This window comes from Mustelus asterias, chromosome 12 (genome assembly GCF_964213995.1).
Source record: "Mustelus asterias chromosome 12, sMusAst1.hap1.1, whole genome shotgun sequence".
NCBI classification, from domain to species: Eukaryota; Metazoa; Chordata; class Chondrichthyes; order Carcharhiniformes; family Triakidae; genus Mustelus; species Mustelus asterias.
In genome coordinates, this window is record NC_135812.1 from 82,094,190 (window position 1) to 82,110,057 (window position 15,868).

General features: G+C 44.7%; 1 protein-coding gene across 1 annotated transcript in view; it reads left to right on the plus strand.

The window, feature by feature from the left end:
- Positions 1-8,455, plus strand: part of mgat5b (alpha-1,6-mannosylglycoprotein 6-beta-N-acetylglucosaminyltransferase B) — a 911,118-nt gene extending 902,663 nt beyond the window's left edge. The window contains 2 exon segments of the mRNA XM_078225993.1: positions 4,439-4,716; positions 7,298-8,455. Coding sequence (XP_078082119.1) covers positions 4,439-4,716; positions 7,298-7,496 — 477 coding nt within the window. The 3' untranslated portion in view covers positions 7,497-8,455.
- The last annotated feature ends 7,413 nt before the right edge of the window (positions 8,456-15,868 follow it).

Sequence of the window (15,868 nt, forward strand, 5' to 3'; positions counted from 1 at the left end):
GATTTTCTGACCTTTGGGACGAACGCTGCCGGAAAATCCTGCCCTCTGTGTAGAGTTTGCAAGATGTGCAGGTTAGATGGATTGGCCGTGCTAAATTGCCCCAAAATGTGTAGGTTAGGGGGATTAGTGGGATAAATACGCGGGGTTACAGGGATAGGGCCTGGGTGGGATGCTCTGTTGGAGAGTTGTTGCAGACTTGAAGGGCCGAATGACCTCCTTCTGCACTGTAGAGATTCTGTGAATCTCATCCCCAAGTTCTGATATTCAATTTGTTCAATACCCTTCAAGAAAAAAAACAAACATGCAAAAATGTACTTGTATTACTCCCAGATTTACTAATTTGTATTTTCGGCGCCATTTAGCCTCCTGCTCTACCCCATCCCCCATGCCCCCCCTGCCCCACTCCCCCAACACACGCACACAACACACACATTTCCCTTCAGAAAGGACAAAGGCGCCATTTGTTGCAGGCCTCTGATAGCACAGTTCTTAACATGGCTGCGAGGATGTGCGTGCTTTGTGATCTGGGCTTGCATGTCAAACACTGCTTCTTCTCTGCGAAGCGACTCCTGGGTGCACGATGGTGTTGACCTTTAGTGAAATCACTTGTCTTACAAAAATGTCAAATGAAATTTGGTGAGCATGTTGTTTTCCATAAAATGGGGGAGAATGGTGAATGAAAGATACAGCCCAAACTTCTCTTCCCCTGTAAGTTCTGCTTCTCAGTCATGCGACCCAAGGGAAATAAAACTGGGTGGCATTGTTCAAAGTTAAACTGGTCAGCATCAGGGAAATGGCTTAATGCTTCTGACTGGTGGAAGCATATCATTTACCTTTCTATTGGAAATTTTAGATAGAGTTGTCACAAAAGTGGATATTTATGTTCTAAATAATTTCTCCAATCAGGGTTCCATTGTTTTACTTAACATGGAGTAAAATGTCTTCTGTGGTACTCATGATCCATGTCTATATTTGGATTCAGCACAGGTGCATTAAGAAATGGCAGAAGCATCGAAGTGTTAGAATGCCTAGAGCTAAGAATCTGGCAGACTGCATTTCCCGGATGACAGGTTGTTCCTTGGAATGTAGCACCACCTTGCCCTCAATTTGACAAACAACATTGATTGAAGAGTGACATCCGTCTCTTATAAGCAGAAGAATGACCGGCGACTTGCTGAAGTCATCACTGTGTTCAGCTTTTCCAAGTTTGAACCTACCTCGAGAAGCACGACTTGGGCTGAACGGCAATAAATTTCAGCATATGTGATATATGCTGAAACACATATCACATTGGACATGTCATAGGTTTTATACTGATTATATATGTTCAATTCCAGAGAAAATTCAATCAATTTAAGTTTAAAAGCATTGCAGGGAAATATAACGTGACGGGCGAAGTAATTTGTGAAAAGTTACCTACTCCCTGAAATCAATAAGAATGGTAAACCTGATTAGCAAAGGTCACAGCAACAAAACATTTGCATTCGTATAGCACCTTTAACATAGTAAGGTGTCCCAAGGTGCTTCACAGAACTGTTATTGTACAAAGTTTGACACCAGGCCACACAGGGAGGTAAATTATGAGAAATTATAAAACGTGTGATGTATTTTGTAGGTTTAGAGAGGGAATAGACAGGCAATCCTAGGCAAACAATGCTGTCAAAGACCAGAACTAGAGGAGCAAAGGATGGTTGTAGTTTTGGCTGAAGTTACAGAAATGAGAAGGGAGGGATTTGAAAAACAACGAGAATTATTTTTTTAAGTCGTTGCGGGATGGAAGGCAGTGTAGGCCAGGAGTCGAGGCGATGGGTGAAGAATTGCAGTAAGCCAGCATTTGTTGCCCATTCTGAATTGCATTTGGGAAGGTGGTGGTGAGCTGTCTTCTTAAACCACTTCAGTCCACGAAGATACTCCCACAGTATTGTAAGGGAAGGAGTTCCCAGATTTGGACCCAGCAACAATGAACTTAGAGTGGAGATCTTAGTTCCAAATCAGGATGGTGTGTAACTTGGAGGGAAACTTGTAGGTGGTAATGTTCCCATGGCCTACTGCCCTTGCCCTCCTAAGCTATATGATTTGGGAGTTGCTATTGAAGAAAGCTTGGTGAGATGCTGCAGTAATCTTGCAGATTATATTCACTGCAGCTATGCTGAACAAGTGGTGTAGGGAATGAATGCTTAAGGTGGTGAATGTAATGCCAACCAAGTGGGCTGCTTTGTCCTGGATGGTGTTGAGTTTCTCCAATGTTATTGGAGCTGCACTCAACCAGGCAAGTAGAGAATATTCCATCACAATCTTGACTTGTGTCTTGTAGGTGGTGGAAAGGCATTGGGAAGTCTGGAGGCGTCACTTGCCACAGAATACCCAGCTTTTGGCCTTCTCTTATAGCCACAGTGTTTATGTGGCTAGTTCAATTCACTTTCTGGTCAATGGTAATCCCAGGACAGTGGGGATTCAATAATGGTTATCCCATTGAATATCAAGAACTTTATCTTGTTGGAGCTCATCATCTGTGGCTAGAAAAACATCATGGAGAAAGTTAAAATTTCAAGTCCAATTTGATTCTTCATCAACCACTCTTTTGAAGAGTCATGTTGATCTCTGAAAGTTAGCTCTGTTTCTCTCTCTGCCAGACCTCCTGAGTTTTTCCAGCACTTTCTGTTTTTAAACCACTTCCATCACTTTGCTGATGATTGAGAGCAGAGAGGTCGAAGAAGACAATCTGCGGAGGAGAAGAGAAACTGTGAATTATGATTGCAGTCTGGAATAACCCTGGCATAGTGAGTGGTTTTGACAGAAGAGATGAGGGCTCAATAGAACATTTTGTGTGGTGCAATTCTGGCGATGAATGACTAAACCAGTTCAAGCCCATGGCTCTTGGACTTAAGGGAGCAGAGGTGTGGCCTATATCAGCGGAACAACGAACGTGAAAGGAAGGAGTGGTTTTAATGGGGACAAAGGCACCAAAGATGGAGAGTATTATCCAGCATATCAGTAACTGCAAAAAGCCCACGGTGAATAGAGGACTAAAAGGCTGGGCAGCTGGAAATTTGAATAAGCAGCTATAAAGTAAAATTAGGAGATGGGGAGATGATACAAAGAAGTGATCAGAGATGACACGATGGGAGTAGAGAGGAGTATTGGGTATGGAAGTTTATATAGAGAGCAAGATTAAGGAAGAATAGGATCCCAGTGAACTCAGGAAAGGGAGCATGATGAGTTGACATCGAGATTGAAGTCACAGAGGTTGAAGGAGGAAAACAGTGAGCATATTACTTAGTGATAAGAGCCACCGGGGTAGGTGTTGGAAAGGAAAGCTAGGAGGAGAGGCTCCATTAAATGGGAAGGTGTTATCACCCATCAACCCAGGTTTCTAACAAAGACATGATGTCAATGTAAACATCCGCAACAAGCTCATGGAAGTCAAGGACCTCTCTTCACATGAGGGGAGACATTCAGGAGGGAGAGGAGAAGGGTGGCAGTAACCAATCCACTGGCAGAGGCCTCAGGGTCTGCACTCTTGGGAGGACTGAATGGGACAGGAAGGAGATTCGACAAGATTAACCCCAGGCAGGTATCCCGCATGGGCAGCAAACTCAGTGAGGAAATAGCACTTGGGTATTTTAGCTTGTAAGGATGCAACAACGAATGCCTCAGTGGGCATTTCTGTGGATGCCAAGAGAGTCAAGAGGGAAGCTTTGGATTAATCAAGAGGCAGTCATGCCAGGGACAATGGAGAGAGCATAGGAGAGTTCAGGAATGCTGAAGGGTTTGGGATTGGAATTTGGGAGGGAGGAGAACCCAAGAGGAGAGAAATGACAGGAGGCGTGAGGAGAGGAGAGAAAGGGAGAATAAAAATGATGCGCTCAGGATCTGGGGTGGCTGCCAAAACACGCATGCAAATGGAAAATCAAGTTATGTAAGTGTAATTAGGATGGATACAAAAATAGAGAGGAGACAATAAGAGGGAGTCCAGAGTTAAAATCACAGGTTCACAGGTTCTACAGTGAGATAAAACTGATGGGAGAGGTGTAGAGACAGCTTGAAGTATCATTGAATTGATGTTGAGAGTTGGAAGAGAGTGATTCCAGAAGGGTTGAGGACTGGAATAGGCACTACTGGTTCAGCATCTGTCATTGTGGCTATAATTTAAAGAGTAACCTGCAAAGGAATTTATAATAATACACGAGAGGACTTTATAGTGGAATCACCTCAGTGTTTATATTGCCTTGTGTTTCTTATCATGTGATGCACGGCTTCCTTCCATTTCGCTGGCCAGATGTTTAATCCTCCCTCAAGCTCCCTCCTCGTCAATGTGAACATTTAAAGCAGTGTTTGATAATTAAAGCTTAACGCTCAGTTTAACTTCCTAATGAAAAGTTATCAAACTGTGAAAACACCTGTACCAATGTCATCTTTTTCTTCTTTCTTGTAACAGGATCTTTGTGACGCAGTGTTTCTGTCATGGCCTCGGAATAATGTGAGGCATTTCCCACCCTCACCTAATACAACAAACCTATTCACGTTTCCTCAAAATGTCACCGGGCTTTTCTGGTCTCCAAATGTCACCAAGCTGCTTACTTGGCCTCCCACAAGCTCAATGCAATTACAGGTGTCAACAACCGCACAATCTTGCACAGACGCCTGTCAAGAGCGTGGATTCGTCTGCGAACCAACATTCTTTCAGTTTATCAACAACAAGGCCACCTTTGAGCAGTAAGATTGTTTTTCCATTCCCATTCCTTGAGTCTGTGATTTTGAATATTTCTACCAATAAGATTAGGAATGTACTGCACTGAAATCTTTGTCACTGACCTTTTGCTAACTGTTTAGGATTGCTATGTTAAGATAAAATAAAAGTAAATCAAAAATATAAAGAGATGATTTCTTTTCTATACTTGTCTGTTTGGGTTTTATCCAAAATGACACTAAGTGACCCAGGGCATGATTTGCAGTTTGGGCTGAGTTAGTTAATCACAGCAAATGTTACACTAGCTCAGTTGCCCTGAGTCACAGAGCAGGAAAGTATACTAGCTTCCTACGCTTGCTCACTTTTCCATTCTTCTTGCTGGCCATTGTGGTGCTCTCTGTTGTCTGCACTCATCAATTTCAGGAAGAAAGCACTGCTGCATCACAGCACCAGAGACCCAGATTCAATTTCAGCCTTGTGTGAATGCCTGGAGTTTGCACATTCTCCCCATTTCTGCGTCAGTTTCCTCCGGGTGCTCCGGTTTCCTCCCACAGTCCAAAAATTTGCAGTTAATTTGATTGGCCGTGGTAAATTGCTCCTTAGTGTCAGGGGGATTAGAAGGATAAATACATGGGGTTATGGGTATGAGGCCTGGGGGGGATGGTTGTTGATGTGGGCTCTATGGGACAAATGGCCTCTTTCTGCACTGTAGGGATTCTATGATCTGTGGAGGGGAGACGGTGGCGTCATGGTATTGTCACTGAATCCAGAGACCGAGGGTAATGCTCTGGGGACACAGGTTCGGGAATCCCAAATCCGGTGAAATTTGAATTCAATAAAAAAAAATCTGGAATTCAAAGTCTAATCATGACTAAGAAACCATTATCGATTGTTGTAAAAACCCATCTGGATCACTAATGCCCTTTAGGGAAGGAAATCTGCCATATGATTCTATATGAATACGCTGCCAGATGAGGGGGAGATTGACTTTGCAATCAACAAATGGGTGGACATTAATGGTGTGGATAATTTGGAGAGATATGTAAAAAGTATTTGAAAAATGTTGAAGGTGTTCAGTACTTGGAGTGTTAAAAGCTTCAGTGACTGTAGAACTTCACATATTGAAAAGATGTGTATTTATATCGGGCTTTTCTTAACCACTAAATATGTCAAAGCACTTTGCAGCCCGTGAAGCACTTTTGAACAATGGTCACTATTGTAATGTGCTAAAACCAGCAGTCAGTTTAAGCACAGCAAACTCCCACATCAGTGATAATGACCAAATAATCTTTCTTTTTATGTTATGTTGATTGAGGGACAAATATTAGCAGCCTACCTGCAATAACTCCCTTGCTCATCTTTAAATAGTGCCACAGGACCATTTACATCCACCTAAACAGACAGATCGGGCCTCAATTTCATGTCCTGCCCAAAAGATGGCACCTCTGACAGTGCAGCGCTCCTCTGGTATGGCACTGGATTGTCCAGCTTGGTTTCATAGTTCTGGAATGGGACTTGAACCCAGAACTTTGTCATAGAATCATAGAATCCCTACAATGCAGAAGAAGGCCATTCAGCCCATCAAGCCTGCACCAACAATGATCCCACCCAGGCCCTATCCCCATAACCCCATGTATTTACCCTGCAAAACTCCCTGGCACGAAGGGGCAATTTAGCTTGATCAATCAACCTTACCGCACATCTTTCGAGTGTGGGAGGAAGTGAAAGCCCCTGGAGGAAACCCACGCAGACAAGGGGAGAAGGTGCAAACTCCACACAGTCACTCAAGGCTGGAGTTGAACCTTGGTCCCTGGCACTGTGAGGAGCAGTGCTAATCATTGTGCCACCGTGCTGCCCACTTGTGACTCAAAGATAAAAGTACTACCAACTGGGTCTCAGATGATACATTGGACTAAACAAAAAATTGGGCAAAGTGGGCGGGATTTTACAGCCTCGCTTGTCCCAAAACCATAAAATCCCACACGAGGTCAACGGACATTTCCATGGTCCACTCCAAATTCCGTGGTGGGCGGGGCAGTGAAATTCCGGCCAGTGTCTGGGCCAGGTTACTATAGATAGACAAGAAGTGACCAAGGAGGAGCTGACTACTAAACCTGAGCTGTGTTGGTAGTACGATTGGCAGATGCTTGGCACACTGGCCAACGCAGGGAATATCGCTCGCATGAAGACCAAAGATAAAATCTTACCATAGAGTCTGGAAAAGCATTGATTGGGCTTTCGTCAGATTTGTATAGTGCATTTGGAAATAAGAAAGCATTAAGACTGCAGATATTTATAAGTGTAAAGAATTAATTATGCAACGTTTTGCAAATTTCAATGTGTTAATTTTTTAATCTATTTTTAACCATGTCTACCAATGTTTCAAGTTGGAATTATTTTCAGAACTTTTGTTTCGGTGGATACGATTCTATTTCGTTCGCAATATCTACGCTTTTCAGATGTCCCTCGTTGGTCAGGAGATGGGAAATTGAATATTTCGTGCATTCAGAGTTTTCAGTTAAAATGTTACGTCTACATGAAATAGATGTTTTAATGAATTATCAGATCAAAATCCTTGAAGATTTTTTTTTGCTTTGAACTCTATAGATTCAAATTTGTCTGCGACAGCGTTGAGTCCGAAGCTAACCACCTCTATCCCGCCTTTGAGGAAATCGCCCAGGACTGTTATCTTCAGAAACAGGTCCTACTGTTCAGCTGCGCCGGCCATCACCCGAAATACAGACGGCTCTGTCCCTGCAGGGACTTTCGCAAGGAACAAGTGGCGCTCTGTAAAGGGTGTTTGTGAGCTTGCCAGCTGATTAGGCATGAAGACTGAGGGCGGGGGGACGGGGGCAACGTAGAAGTCCAACTATCCTGTCGAAGCAGAGGTCCATCAGCACTTCGACCTGATACGAAAACCACACGATGGACACATTGCTCCACCTTGAAGAAGAGGGAGATCTCCAAGAATATTCCCACACAGGTTACTTTTGTTGTAAGAAAAGGCGAAGTAACAGGCAATACCCAAGCTGTGAACCATTTTTAAGTTCCTTTAAGTGTTTGCCTTTGTTGCATGCAAATGAGAAATCCATGTGAACTTGTTTTTAAACTTCATTTTAAATAGTGTCCCGGACCACTCTTGTGGTGGTCAATGATTCAGAATAAATCATCGTTATCAAGAATCAACAACCTGGAATTAATCGCTGGATCCTTTAACTTAAGGATTGAGACTGTAAAATGGGGGGCGGATCCTTTCTATTCCAATTTTTGTTATATTTGTTACATGCAGAATGTTACAGATTACGATGAGACCAATGGTAACATTTTTTTTATTTTTTTAGATTTAGTGCAAAAGTGCAACTGTATTCCTCAAGGATTCAGTTCATCTAAATTTACTTTCTGCTCTGCACATATCTTTAGTTAGGGCAAACGATTTGATGCAGCAGATGTATCTTTAAAGATTTCAAAATTTATGAAGTTCAGCGCGATTTGTTGCGCAATTGTACATAAAAAGCACTGGAAGCAGTCAAAATGCCAGTCTCCGAATAAATCTGAGTGGCAGCAAAATTCTTTGCACGATCAATCACTGGTTGTAACGCTACTTAACATGGAAAATTGTTCGACCGAAGTGATCAGAACTGATGGTTTAAATGAGCTAACTACAACTTTGTCTGTGCCATGGTTTCACTCAGAATTCCACTGAAAATATTCATAAACATGAAATAAATATAAGAGCTCATAAATGGGGCGATGCATTTATCGCTGACATGTTTCTATTGCATAAATGCTGTATGTCATTTATATGCGTGGCCCATGAACAGAATGTCTTTGTATCAGATTGTGAAGTGGCGTGTTGTATCGAGGTGAAAATCTCTTGTGATCTTAAAATGATGCTGTTGAATAATATATGCGAATGGCCATCTGAAGTTCCTAACTCTGTTATTTTAGTAACAGTGGTAATGCATTTGCCTCGACTAAAATAGCAGACAGAGGTATTTCAGACAAATGCACGAAGCACTCATATCTATTAGCCCCCAACACAATTTCAAGGCCTGTGATTTTGATAGTCTTTCTCATGGGGAAGCTCGTTGATTGAGAAGTTTCCATTTAGCTAATCTAGGAAATGGGAATTACAATATTTTATGTCACTAATGTCCCTAATCTAATTAGCAGGTGGCAAAGTGAATTTCATGGAAGCGTTTTATTTAAATGGGACATAAGGTGAGCAAATGTTTGATTTTAGAAATTGCATTGTTCCATTATCAGACGCTGTGTATGAAACATTGCTTTTGATTTTAGCTGACTGAACAACACGTGAGCAATCATTTTGTAAGCCACGGTGCAGTCCTCTTGAAATAATGCTCCGACTCTGGCGAGGTGAGATGAAATCCAACTCAAAGAAAATGAATATGTGCGTGGCAGGACCCACTCACTGTAAATCCTGCATCTGACAGGAGAGGGTAGCAATGATTTGAACTGCAGTGATATACAAAAGTTACTAACCCAGCCCAAAGGATGACGGATCTGCTTTGATTGAGGTGCAGAGTTTTGCCACAGAACTTCACTGTTTGGCGAGCTGCTTGCTGCCTCTACACCAAGCATGAGCACACGTTAAACTTAAAAGCACTTTTAGCCCTTTCTACAGTGGTTAGCACTGCTGCCTCACAGCACCAGGGACCTGGGTTCGATTCCCAGCTTGGGTTACTGTCTGTACAGAGTCTGCATGTTCTCCCCATGTCTGCATGGGTTTCCTCCGGGTGCTTCAGTTTCCTCCCATAGTCTGAAAGACGTGCTGGTTAGGTGCATTGGCCATGCTAAATTCTCCCTCAGTGTACCCAAACAGGCACCGGAGTGTGGCGACTAGGGGATTTTCACAGTAACTTCACTGCAGTGTTAATGTAAGCCTCCTTGTGACACTAATAAATAAATGATAAATACAGTGAAACTCTTATGTACAAGTCATATTCAAATCAAGGTATCAGCCAACAGCGAAGTTAAGAAGAATTTGGTTGACAATAGATTTAATGCTTAATATATTGAATGACCTTGAAGCAGCAGTGAGATAAATGGAACATTAAACTATATTAGATAAATAGAGTGGAAATCGGAAGATATCATGCTAACACCAAATTGTGGTCTGGGCAGAGGTTTGCTCCAGAATCTAATTAGGTGAGCGGATGCACAAAGCCTTTCCCATTGCAAATACAATGGGTAAGATCTCACTAGATCGCTGCACCAATCAGTCTGGTGAGCCAGAAAGATAGCATGTGAGGCTAAAAGTTCAGTTCGCCATTTCAATCCCATTAGCAGGGCTGGCACAGCTGCTTCTGGCCACACGGCTGCATCCCTCCCTCGTCGGCAAGAGGTCCCACCGAAAAGAATAATTCATGGTCCCCACCAGTGGTGACCTGATGCCGAGGCCACACAGGGGGGATCGGAGACCACTGGAGACCCCAGGTTGTTGGGCATGACTGGGCAGTGCCCATCAGGCATTGCCAGCCTGGTAGTGCCACCTGGCACTCTGGCAGTGCCGATTAGGCATCATAACTGTGTCAGGGCAGCGCAAAGGGGGTGGGGTCTGAGTGAGGGTCGGACTATGATGGGAGTATGCACCCTCTGCAGGAGGGTGTACACAAATGGGAAGTGATCGGCAAACAGGGTGAGATTGGCAAAGGGGGGTTACGCAGGGAGGGGGGCTGTGGAGAGGTTGGGCCATAGAGGGGGTCATGACAGTGGACTCATCGGGAGGATCCAACAACCGGTGCACATCTTCCAACTGTCAAAAATATTAACGGTGTGGGAAAATTGCCCAACCGAGCTTGCTTAAAACAAAAGGCGTGAATAAGTCCCGTTTTCCTGCCGCTATGACACGAGAATTCTTTTGATAAGGTTGCACCCAACAGGTTCGTATCCCACAGTATTTTTCAGTGAATAGAACCCAAGGGTGGGGATTGCCACCTCAAACAAGCAGGCACTTCATGTCTGGGATCAGGGTGGGCATGGCTTGCAGAACGGAATTCCCTGTTGGCCTCAGGCAGGATTTGATGAGCCTCATCCGAGTGAGGTCGTAAAATACCGACCTTAGTGTCCAGCTCGCATGAAAATGGGAGAGTTGCAGATCCGATTTTTGGGTAAGTTTTTACTCCCAATCTTCTGCACTTAGTGCATGAGAAAAATGGGCTAGACTGTTTCTAGCTACTGGAGGCAGTGGGTGGGCCGAAACTCACCAGCCAGCCTGATCAGACAGCAGAGGGAGCTATTGCGCATGTGCAGAATACTAGGCTCAACCCAGCAACCCCCTCTGCTAATGCGGGGGCCCACAGCCGATTGCAGGCCACACACCACCCGCAAATACAGCCTCTGTTGCCCCTCCCCCCACCACCCAGATTGATCACACCCCCCTTCCAACGATCACAGCTGTAGAGCAGCAGGCCCCCCCCCTCCCTCCACCCACGACCTCTGGCAAAGTGTGCAGCGGCACCCCCTCCCTCCCCCAATGATCAGAAATCAGAGCGACAGCAGGGGCCCCCTCCCTCCATGATCAGGCTGCCCCAGCTTGGCCCCGCTACTCCAGGCCCCGCCCCATAGGCTCTGCCCCCATAGGCCTCACCCCTCCCCCCCCCCCCCCCCCACAGCAGCCCCTTTTCAGGCCCCTGCATAGCCTGTCTTCAGGCCCCGCCCATTAGCGCAGCTCAGAGGGCAGTACCAAAGTACCAGGCTGTCACTGCCCCCTTGCCCAATGGCCTCTGGTTCCACCGGCGAGGCCAACACGACTGTCCCCAGTCCATGGGGAGCAGATGTTTTCCTCACCGGAGAGAACCTCTCACAGCAAGGCCACAAAGGCAAGTGAGCCCGGAAGATTGAGCGCCGGGTTCACTAAACACATGTAAATTAGCATTTAACTAAATTTGAATAAATTATTATTATTGACCGCGCCGGAAATCCAATGCCAGTAAGATCGCGAGAACCGAGAAATCGGACGCGATCCTGATTTCTCGGCTTTCGCGCGATGTTAGTGGTTCACTCAGCCCGATGGGCGGGGTGACCCGGTAAAATCGCAGCCAAGAACTCTGCGTAGTAACCCAAGTGTGCTCTAACCAACATTCAATATAAATGTAACGTTATCTCACTGCTTTTGTATTCTGCTACTCTAGAGATGAACTGCAGTGCTTTGTCTGCACGCTTTATGGCCGTTTCATCATACGCTGCTACTTTTCTTGATTTATATACCTGAATTTCCAAACCTATTTGCTCCTCTAACCCATTTACCTTCCAAGGACTAAATGGACTCCTTATTCCTCCGACCTGAATGAACCACCTCGCACTTTGCAATATTGAATAGTATTTTGCCATTTATCCACCCACTCTGCAAACCCGCACTCCTTGTATCTTGTTGTAGTCCCCCTCCACATTATTAAATTTTACCCTCAATATTACATGAGGGCAATGTTCATTTTTCTTTTAACCGCACGTCTTGTTCCTGTGTCCAAACCATTTAGGTGAAATGGGAATCAAACAGCAATCCCACCACAAATCCCGAAGGATGCCACCCACCTCCCACATTCTGCCAGTGCGAGAGACGCCTTCCTTGACATTTACTCTCTGTCCTCCATCTTGCAGCCATCATTCAATTCATGCCCCATAACCCCTGACTCTACATGCCCCCTGACCTTTGACATTAGTCTCTTAAGTGGCACCTTATCAACATTCTTCCAGAAGTCTAGATCATATCGCATATGCTGCATTGCCCTTGTCTATTCTATCTGTTACGTCTTCAAAGAATGTAATAATATTGATTTAAAAAATGACCTCCCTTTTAGAAATCTAGGCTGGCTATTTTTTTATTGTAACTTCTGTTCTTAGATGTGTTGCTATCTCATCTTTTAGGAAAGATTTAAGCATTTTTCTGACATTCAGCCAATTGGTTCACAGTTCCTTGAATTAGTTTTATCTCCCTTTTTGAAGTGATTAATTACATTTGCGATCTGCCAGTCCTCTGACACTATTCATTTCTCCATTGAATGTTTTACATATGGATACTAGTCCACGCGGTAGCTCCTTCACAATATATTTCAATATCCATGGGTGCAATCCGTCTGGACCCAAATTTTATCAATGCGAATGAGGGAGAGAAAATTAAAACTTGGGACTTGTCAAAATGAAGCATTTAATTGTCTGTTTGTATCTTAACATGCACAGACACAGGGATTCACACATTCATTTCATTGTCATGTCCTATAATAAATAATTGGCAGTATGTATAAATTGCTTATGACATGGCTCACAGCCAGTCGCTGAGAGTAAGTTTTTTGTGAAAAAAAAGTACAAGTTGGTGGTGAAGTTAGGAGAGACTACCATCTAGTGGTCATTACAGGAAACTGTATACCCAGGATTTCCAGTCCTTGTCCAGTTTTGGTATTAAATGTTGACACAAAAGAACGAGTAAAAAATGTGAAAACAGGAAGTTAATCTTAATCTTTGTATACACACACGCACACTTTCCGTTAAATTTCCTGTTGCCACAATCTTTGTTTATTTTATATATATGAATGAAATATCAGTGAGAGAGGAAAATATTGGTTCATATGTGTAAGCTCATTCATTTCCTCGTGAGTTCACAAATTCAATATAATCCTGTTGTTACAAGTCTTATTCCAGCTGAGGGAAACAGCAAGATGGAAAAGTACTTTCAAAAAATACATGGAGTAAAATGATGGATTCCCAAATGTTGTTTTTTGTAAACTTTTGTCAAGTGACGTTTGTTTAATATTTGGCTGGTTGGTTCCATACATCCTAAACGGTCTTTTTGGAAGTTTATGAATCCACTTTGCAGTCTTTTGATTGATGCTTTTCCTTCCAGTTAAGTTGTCGTTTATCACCATTCCATCCACTTGAAATGTTACTCATGCATTTGTAAATATGATGCAGAAATTTGAGCATGAAACAGGGGCATGCCCTATGATACCCAAATACACACTGGACATGATGAGAAAGATTTGGAAGCTGCCCATACGGGGGGTATGGCTGCAAGTGTTAGTTGGTGGCACGGTGGCATAGTGGTTAGCACTGTTGCTTCACAGCGTGATGTGGAGATGCCGGCGTTGGACTGGGGTAAACACAGTAAGAAGTTTAACAACACCAGGTTAAAGTCCAACAGGTTTATTTGGTAGCAAAAGCCACACAAGCTTTCGAGGCTCTGAGCCCCTTCTTCAGGTGAGTGGGAATTCTGTTCACAAACAGAACTTATAAAGACACAGACTCAATTTACATGAATAATGGTTGGAATGCGAATACTTACAACTAATCCAGTCTTTAAGAAACAAAACAATGGGAGTGGAGAGAGCATCAATACAGGCTAAAAAGATGTGTATTGTCTCCAGACAAGACAGCCAGTGAAACTCTGCAGGTCCACGCAACTGTGGGAGTTACAAATAGTGTGACATAAACCCAATATCCCGGTTGAGGCCGTCCTTGTGTGTGCGGAACTTGGCTATCAGTTTCTGCTCAGCGACTCTGCGCTGTCGTGTGTCGCGAAGGCCGCCTTGGAGAACGCTTACCCGAATATCAGAGGCCGAATGCCCGTGACCGCTGAAGTGCTCCCCAACAGGAAGAGAACAGTCTTGCCTGGTGATTGTCGAGCGGTGTTCATTCATCCGTTGTCGCAGCGTCTGCATAGTTTCCCCAATGTACCATGCCTCGGGACATCCTTTCCTGCAGCGTATCAGGTAGACAACGTTGGCCGAGTTGCAAGAGTATGTACCGTGTACCTGGTGGATGGTGTTCTCACGTGAGATGATGGCATCTGTGTCGATGATCCGGCACGTCTTGCAGAGGTTGCTGTGGCAGGGTTGTGTGGTGTCTTGGTCACTGTTCTCCTGAAGGCTGGGTAGTTTGCTGCGGACAATGGTCTGTTTGAGGTTGTGCGGTTGTTTGAAGGCAAGAAGTGGGGGTGTGGGGATGGCCTTGGCGAGATGTTAGTCTTCATCAATGACATGTTGAAGGCTCCGGAGGAGATGCCGTAGCTTCACAGCACCAGCGCCCCAGGCCTACTGGAGGAGGTGGGACCCATGGGGGCACAGCCTATGGGGTGGGGACTGGAGGGGTGGGGCAAGGCTGGGGCAGCCTGATCAGAGCGGGAGGGGCCCCCCGCTGCCACTCTGCATCGTGGGCGGTGGGGGGAGGGGGGCCGCTGTTGGAAGGAAACCCACTCAGACATGGGGAGAATGTGCAAGCTCTACACAGACTGTCACCCAAGGTCGGAATTGAACCCAGGTCCCTGATATGTGAGGCAACAGTGTTAACCACTGCGCCACCGTGTCTGCGTGGGTTTCCTCCGGATGCTCTGGTTTCCTCCCACAGTCCAAAGATGTGCGGGTTAAGTGGATTGTCCATGCTAAATTGTCCCTTAGTGTCCAAAGGTGTGTAGGTTAGGGGGATTAATGGGACAAATGTGTGGGGTTACAGGGATAAGGCAAGAGGTGGGCCTGGTAAAATGCTCTGTCGGAGAATTGGTGCAGACTCGATGGGCTGAATGGCCTCCTTCTGCACAGTGATGATTCAATAAAGCAAAGCTGTGATGCTGTCGTAATACTAAGGGCCTGCCACTGGGAGCAGGATTATCCACTGGAGCTGGGTGGTAAAACTCCCTCCCCTTTGATAGGTCAAGTGGGATCGTATGTCTACAAAGGACCTTGATTGTCATTTTAGGACTCGGCTGGGTGAGATGTGCTGTGCCATTTCCACGCAGTTTCGGTTGGTGCTTCAGACAAAGGTGAACACAAAAGAGTTTAATTTGTTTTTCTGAGATTAGGAGGAGCTGGAGTCAAGACAAAATCGGCCTCTGGTTCTTCCTTAGTTGAGAAATGGATCGCTTCCCTCAAGCCAAAACTTCTGCTACGGGAGCCAGGCAAATATTGCAGCGCACTATTCTAAGACATTTACCAGCTACATGTTAATGAGGCCTGATCCTCAAAACGGACTGGGTTGCCCATTGGTGACTTTTAAGCAGTTGGTTGGCACTCGCTGCCAACCGACACCCCAAACACTACAGAATCCAATCCGGCATTTTGACTCATACTAGCGTTGCCTATCACAGCGCCTGTCGATAAATCAAAGGATGTTCTGTTCCATAAGAGCGGGAACATTATACCAGCAATCACAATTAATTATTCTGCTGCT